Source organism: Cicer arietinum, chromosome 5 (genome assembly GCF_000331145.2).
Source record: "Cicer arietinum cultivar CDC Frontier isolate Library 1 chromosome 5, Cicar.CDCFrontier_v2.0, whole genome shotgun sequence".
Taxonomy (NCBI): Eukaryota; Viridiplantae; Streptophyta; class Magnoliopsida; order Fabales; family Fabaceae; genus Cicer; species Cicer arietinum.
This window is the reverse complement of record NC_021164.2, coordinates 5,231,393-5,239,930: the sequence shown is the minus strand read 5'-3', so window position 1 is coordinate 5,239,930 and position 8,538 is coordinate 5,231,393. Positions and strand designations below refer to the sequence as shown.

Below are 8,538 nucleotides of genomic sequence, written 5' to 3'. Positions count from 1 at the left end.
GACCTAAACGCAAAAGTGATCATAAAGTCAAATGAAGTTGACTTCTATGAAAATAAATCCCCTTTTTAATTGAGAAATTGTGGGGGCAGCGAACCTAGTCAAGTTACTGCGAAATAGTGGGGGCAGCGAACTTAGTCAAGTTCATGTGACAAAAAGTATTGAAAGCAACAAACAAGACGAAACATAAACTCGAAGGAGTAAGAGAGTAAGAGTTGCTATAGATTATAGACCAAAATATATGGCTTATAATCTAGACGAGGATCCTGCAAATCCTAAAGAAGCTCTGTAATCATTGGATGCAGATCTATGGCAAAAAGCTATAAACGATGAAATGGATTCTCTAGAGTCTAACCGAACCTGACATTTAGTATACTTGACTCCTAGTTGCAAACCAATAGGTTGTAAATGGATTTTGGAAAAGAAACTAAAACCCGATGGATCTGTTGATAAATACAAGGCACACCTTGTAGCCAAAGGTTTTAGGCAAAGAGAAAGCTATTCTTAACCTGGTGTTACACCAAATGGATGTTAAAACAACTTTTTAAAAGGTGATTCGGAAGAAGAAATCTATTATGGAGCAACCTAAAGGTTTTGTAATTCAAGGACAAGAATACAAGGTATGTATGTTAGATAAATCCATGTATGGTCTTAAATAAGCTCCAAAGAAATGGCATGAAAAGTTTGATAACTTTATTATATCGAATGAGTTTAAAGTGAATGAAAGTGACAAATGTATTTACTACAAATTTGAAAATGGCATTTGCACTATCATATGTCTCTATGTAGACGAGATACTCATATTTGATTCAAACATTCATGCTTTAAATATTTGGGAATCATTGTTGTGTAACAACTTTGATATGAAAGACCTCAGAGAAGCAAATGTAATCCTTGGAATCAAGATTACTAGGTCAGAAAAGGGAATTTCTTTGGATCAATTTCACTATGTTGAAATTATCCTACGAAATATAATTACTTTGACTATAAACCTGCTTGCACACCATATGATCTAAGTGTGAAACTTTTCAAGAACACTGGTGAAGGTGTTAGACAAACTAAATATGCGAGCATCATTGGCAGCCTCAGGTATGCCACTGATTGTACTAGATCCGACATTGCCTATGTCGTGGGATTATTGTGCAAGTTTACTAGTAGACCTAGTATGGAGCATTGGCACGCTATGGAAAGAGTCATGAGATACCTGAAAAGGACCATGAGTCTCGGATTACATTATCGAAGATTTCCTACTATCCTTAAAGGATACAATGATGCTGATTGGAACATCTTATCAGATGACTCCAAAGCAATCGATGACTATATTTTAATATAGCGAGTGGTGTTGTATCTTGGAAATCAAAGAACAGACGATATTGGCTCAGTCCACTATGAAGTCTGAAATGATAGCACTAGCTACTACTAGTGAAGAAGCAAGCTGGTTGAGATGTTTGCTAGTTGAAATCCCTATATGGAAAAGATCTATGACAGATACGTTGATCCACTGCCATAGTACCGCGGCTATTGCGAAGATTGAGAATCGTTACTACAACGATAAGAAACGACAAATTCGTCGTAAGCACAACACAGTTAGAAAGTTATTTTCTAAATGAGTTGTTATAGTGGATCATGTACGCACTGATAAAAATTTAGCTGATCATTTGACGAAAGGATTAGCTAGAGAGAAAGTCCAAAATACATCCAAAAGGATGGGACTAATGCCTATAGATAAATGAGTCACTTATGATGGTAACCCGACCTAAAAGACTGGAGATCCCAAGAATTAGGTTCAATGGGTAATAACAAGTCATAGTGATATGAGATGAACATGCTATGTTTTATATGAGAAGCATGATTCCTGAAGCGATAAAAGGATGAGATAATAGAAACTCTTAATGAGATCTATACTCTATATGGAGTGGGGTACCTAGTGGCTACAGGAGTACTCTTGATAGACTCACCTACGTGAATGTGGAAGTGGGGGCCGCTTCCTATGGAATTTCGAGGCAGAATTCCTAGAGCGTTCACTAGACTGGGATACACGTGCAGGGCCCTAAATGCACGGGCTTTTTAGAATACACCTAATGAAAAGGTTGTGTGTGGGTTTGATGTCAGAGATAGAGTTCAAAACTACGGTTACTCTTGTTGAATCTGAATCCTACTCGCTATGCAAAGGTTCAAGTCGAAAGACACCTTTGTTTATGCACGATCTTATAGAAGCACTTGATGCTATTTTAAGGAAATTTTTTTTAACTTGATGCTATTTTAAGAATTTTTTTAAATTCAAGTGGGGGATTGTTGGAATATATGTATGTTATAGTGTGAATTTAAAAATGTGTTGAAGTCCCACATTGGAAAGAAATATTTCTTGTAAATTTAAGTGGAAAAAAACTTTTAAAATTCAAGTCCCACATTGGTAAGAATATTTTTTGAAATCCCACTTTGAAAAACTATCATAATTTGTGTAGTTTCAATTCTATACATACTAAAGTCCCACATTGTTTAGAAAACATATGTGACTTTGCTTCCATCACTATATAATGAGCTTCAAGCTATTGTGAAAAACACACCAAAGTTGGATGCTTTTCCCAACTTTCTCTTTTCTCCCTCTTATATTTTGCTCGCCTAATTTTCGAGTCACTTCTCCCCTTTCTTTTTGTCCCTTCGGTTTTAAAGCGGTTATTATGCCGCAGGCCCTTCGGTTTTAAAGCGGTTATTATGCCACAGTCCCTTCGGTTTTAAAGCGGTTATTATGCCGCAGTCCCTTCGGTTTTAGAGCGGTTATTATGCCGTAGTCCCTTTGGTTTTAAAGCGGTTGTTATGCCGTAGTCCCTTTGGTTTTAAAGCGGTTGTTATGCTGTAATTCTTTCGGCTTTTTGAGCGGTTGTTATGCCGTAGTTCTTTTGTTTTTAGAGCGGTTGCTATGTCGTAGTTATGAATGGTCATAGTACCATATTGAGAGTGACTTTAATTGTCATATTGAGAGTGGCTTAAACTGCCATATTGAGGGTGTAATTCTAGAACAGTTTTCTACGGTGCAGTGGAACTCCGATACAGTGAATCTGAGCTGTTTTATCCTGGGGACTTCGTGGTTGAAATGTGATTCAAAATCCAACACATTTTAATAGATGGATACCCATTAATCCACTTCATAATTTTTTTATATTATAATAAATTATATACCTACAATAATAATAATAATAATAATAATAATAATAATAATAATAATAATAATAATAATAATAATAATAAAATAATAATAATGGTTGCTATTTATTGTAGAAAAAAAATAATGGTTTTCTCTTATTCCTAAATTGAATTTATTTATTTTTTTAAAAAAACTAAAATATTAATCAAACTGTTTTTTATATTATTTGTAAATATAAAACTGTATTTAAAATATTAAAAAAACTGAATTACTGTTTTTTAAATATTTAAAAAAAGTTATTAAACTTTTTTTAAAAAATATATATTATTATCATCTTTAAATAGATAATTAATTTATTAATTAATATTTAACTAATAGAAGTGGTGGCCGGATATTGTGCTCCGGCGGCCCATGGCGGTTGGTTACGGTGTTCTGACCACCGGCCACTATGATCACCAATCTATTTAAATTAATAAATTATTATTATTTTAAATAATAATAAAATTTAAATTGTGTTTTTTATTTGAACTAAAAAAATTGATTAAAAAAAAACGTTTATCTTTCTTAAGAAAATATCTTTTTATAATGAAATTTTGTTTTATAACAAAAATAAATTATTATTTAAATTGTGTTTTTAAATAAAATAGTGATATTAGTAATAAAGAGAATAATTAAAAATTATGATTTTTCAAAAAATAGTTTTAAAACAATAAATTTATATCAGTTTTTAAAAAATATTAATAAAACTATCTTTAGAATTAATTAATTTTAAAATAATTAAATAAAATTTTCTTTAAAATTATATATCTGTTTTTAAAAAATGTAATGCATTGGACTTTATAAAATAAAATATGTGATCTGTAGGATTTTGATCCATATTCATATTTTTAAATGGATAGATTTAATCCAATGCATTATGGATTGGATCCAATGCATTATGGATTGGATGGATTTATAGTTGAATAAATTGAATAGATAATAGATAATTTAATTTAATTATATTCACACTTTTTTTTATATTATTATTTGTTTATCTTTCTACTTTAAGACAATTTCTATTTTTCATTATATTCACACTTATTTTATATCATTATTTGTCTTTGTTTTCAATTTCCACTCAATAAAGTAAGAAGAAACAATTTTGATTTTTTTTTTCGGTCATATTAAATAACTAAAAAAGTTATTGTACTTCCCTTTCAATCTAAGAAGGGACATAAATGAAAAATTGACACGAAGAAATGTTAATACATATTTCAATAACCTTTCCGTTATTTGATGTCCATAAATAATGAAAAAGGAAAAAGTTCTCCTCTCTCCAATAACATTGCTTTTTTAATTTCACATGAATTTATTATAACATTTGTTTATGATTAGTAAGATTTCATTGAAAAAAATAAAATAAACATCCAACAACATTAACATCGAAATGGTTGCACTCTACCACCTCTAATAAACTAATTACTCATCTAATCTCCAAATTTTGTTAAATCATGTTTATGACAGTGTTTTTCATATAAGATTTAACTACTGAAATATGAGAAATTGTCTTTTTTTTAGGTGGTGGAGGGACAACTGCAGCCTTCTCAACATTCATACATTCAGAATATTGGAGGTCATTTGATTAAAGATCAAATAATTTAGATTTAAATTTAATATTTTGAATTATAAAATATATATTTTGTAAATTGTATATCGTCAATATTTAACTACGTGAGCTAACATACCCTCCTACTACCCTTGACTTTGTTGGGAGTTTAGAGGGGACGGGATAAAAAAAAATAGAGAAATTTTTCGGATTATTTAAGAGAGTAATTTTATAAAAAAATATTTTTTATTAATATATTTTTAATTTTTAGAATTTTATAACAACGTAGAAATGATTTGAAGAATTTATTTAAGCTCTCCAAAACCCTCTTCGATACAAATTCCTCCATATTAGGGAAATTTGATATTATGAATGAAAATAAATCTCTCAAAGTGCTCTCCGGAAGCTCTTCATTCTATTTCTTCAAAACCCTTGTTGAGAATAATATGTCTGAATATATTTAGAATATTTTATTTAGACAGAAGAGGGGAAATGTTCCATGTGAATGACACTTGCACATGGATTAGTCGATCCGAAGGGACGGAGGAAGGTCGTCTGATAGCGCTCTAAATGTATACACCGAAAGAGAATCGGGTTAAAATTCCTGAATCGGGACGTGGTGGCTGACAACAATATTAAGGAGTCTGAAAATATTGACGGAGCCCCAGAAAGAGTTATTTTTCTATTTAACAACCTATCCACCTTAAAAATGGTTTGGCCGGAGGTAGAGTACAAAATAAGATATCATTATAATATATAATATATATTTTTATTTAGAAAGATCTTTTCTTTATTTTAAGGATTTGGTATGTTTCTAAATTACAATTTCACTCTATGAATAAAAAAATTAGAATATAAAATTTCATATAAAATATATCATATATAATTTCGTTTTCACAAATACAAACACACAAAAATTCATCAATAATATCACAAACTAAGATTCATACTTGAACATGTGAAGAAGATAAAATAAAATAAAAATCAAAGAACAAAAATCAATTTAATTTATAACCAATAATGAATAACTAATTTTCATGTGTTACATAATGGTAAATAATCATTCTTTTAAACTCTCAAATAAGACCTTAAATACAAGAGTATATTCAATATTGCCATATTGCCATGAACATGCACCGCTACGAAATGAAATTAGCCATTTATTATGCATTAAATTTCACACCTACAATACTAGACATCCATGCTCCTATTTATCTTCTCACAAAAGCATAGCAGTGAGTCAAAGTCTTGTAATGTAGTGTCACGAAATTAAATGTATAGTATTTAATCATATACAATTTTTTTTTTAAGTTTCAACAAAAAATCAAATCAATTTTTATAGGATCTTTTATATACGTATTTAATATACTATATATATTTGATCTTGTAACTATCTAATATTTAATATAAAATTTTGGAGCATATTATTTAGAGGCATAGACCCACATCATCTTTAATCTTGCATATGGGTCGGTTTTCCTTCTTTACAAAGCACACTTTTGTATTTGACCAAATCAAAATAGCAAACCTTTGTACACATTTTAAATTATATAATGCACAATCCATTTAAAATAAAAAATTTGTATTTTTGTTTGAAAGTACATATTTGAAGGAAAATTATAATTATTTTTTTCAGATGTATATTTTTGAAGTGTATGAGTGAAAAAAGAAATCCTCTTTATTTAAACTATATATTAAAAATATATGATCTCATTACTTATGTCGTTCTTATACAATTTTCCATCTAATATACAAACATATTTAATAATATTATATCTTATATTTTTTCTTTATGATTTTTTTTTCTATAAATTTGTCATCGCAATCTAGACAATAAAGCAATCTAGAGAATAAATTGATCGATGTCAGTTAATAATTATTCTCAAAATTCAACTTTTTGGCAAAAACGTTACCCCTAAAATTTAATCTAGAATGAAAATAATTAAACCTAAAAACACTAAAATATATCAAATGCATCTTAAAATATATTAAAAACAATTCTTCTTCCAACAGTCAACCTCCATAATACTCCATCATTTCTTGGTTGCTTCTTTGATTCTTGGCACAAATCATAAGATATATTACATTAAGCAAATGATATTCCCTAACAGCTGTATTTATAGAATTTATTCTTTATATACCTAACACACCCACTTGTAAATTAAAATAGAGCCTACAAAACTGGAAAATAATGTATTTTTCCTCACAAAACAATACAAAAGTAGTTTCTTATAAACTCAACTCAACTAATCAATAATACAAAAATCTTTCAAACAAATCAAAACTATGATGCACAAAAGCTAAGCACCAAAACAAGACACTTGAACTTTCTAAATTGCCAAAAATTGTTTGCAAGAGCTACTTTGGTTCATATTTTTGGTTCTTCAACCCTTCAGGTTTCCGGTGAGATAAGTAAAGTCTGACTAGAAATTGTTTCGGTCAGGATTTGAATTGAATGGCAGAAACTGTTGTATCAATTGTTTTGGAACAACTCTACAAACTTGCACTAGAAGAAGGAGCTTTGCTAAGAGGTGTAGAGAGAGATCTCAAAGAGATCAAAGATGAACTTGCAAGCATCCAAGCCTTCCTCAAAGATGCAGACACAAGGGCTGCTGATGAAGAAGGAGAAGGAATCAATGAAGGAGTCAAAACTTGGGTGAAGCAGCTAAGAGAATCATCTTTTCAAATAGAAGATGTGATTGATGAATATGTTATGTATTTATCATCACAAAGGGTCAACAATTCTGGTTGCATAGCTTCAATCCAAAAGGTTGTTCAAATGATCAAAACATTGAAGCAAAGGCATCAAATTGCTTCTGAGATGAAAGAGATTAAGATATCAGTTAGTGGAATCAAAGAGAGAAGTTTGAGGTATGAGTTTAAGTCTGAAAATGGATTAGGAAGCTCTAGAGGAAGTATTAAAAGTGGAAATTTTGGTGATCCTAGAATGGCTTCTTTTTTCATTGATGAGACTCAAGTTGTTGGATTTGAGTCACCAAGAGATGAATTGGTTAGTTACTTGGTGAATGAAACTAATGAGTGTATGGTGGTTTCTGTTGTTGGCATGGGAGGACTAGGAAAATCAACTCTTGCTAAGCATGTTTTTGATAACAAGTTGGTGAAAAAGCACTTCGATTGTCGATCTTTCGTAACAGTTTCTCAATCCTATACTGTCAGAGAGTTGTTGATTGATATGATAAAGAAGTTTTGTGAGAATAACAATGAGGCTTTTCCAAAGGGTCTTCAAGACATGGATGATAAAACATTGATTACTCATGTGAGGCAATACCTTGAGTCAAAAAGGTACTTGGTTTTGTTTGATGATGTTTGGAAAGAAAACTTTTGTGATGAGATTGAACATGCCATCATTGATAATAAAAGAGGAAGTAGAATCATTGTGACTACTAGAATGATGCATGTAGCTGAGTATTTTAAGAAATCTTTTTATGTTCATGTTCACAATCTACAACCTTTGAGTCCAAAGAAAGCATGGGAACTTTTCTGCAACAAGGTGTTTAGAGATGGGAAGTGTCCAACAGAACTTGAGGAAATGTCCAATGAAATGGTTCAAAAATGTGGAGGGTTGCCTTTGGCAATTGTGGCCATTGGTGGTCTTTTGTCGACAAAATCGAAAACCATGATTGAATGGAGAAAGGTGAGTCAGAATCTGAGAATGGAGTTAGAGCGCAATGCGCATTTGACTAGTCTGGTAAGGATTTTATCTCTTAGTTATGATGATCTACCTTACCATTTGAAATCATGTATGTTGTATTTTGGTATATATCCTGAGGACTACACCATCAATCGGAAG

The 8,538-nt window shown here is 30.6% G+C and overlaps 1 protein-coding gene across 1 annotated transcript in view; it reads left to right on the top strand.

The window, feature by feature from the left end:
- Positions 1-6,883: 6,883 nt before the first annotated feature.
- The window catches only part of LOC101493526 (disease resistance protein RPM1-like), a 4,003-nt gene continuing 2,348 nt past the window's right edge, over positions 6,884-8,538 (top strand). Inside the window, exon 1 of the mRNA XM_004499723.4 lies at positions 6,884-8,532. Coding sequence (XP_004499780.1) covers positions 7,183-8,532 — 1,350 coding nt within the window. The 5' untranslated portion in view covers positions 6,884-7,182. The remainder of the gene's footprint in view (positions 8,533-8,538) is intronic.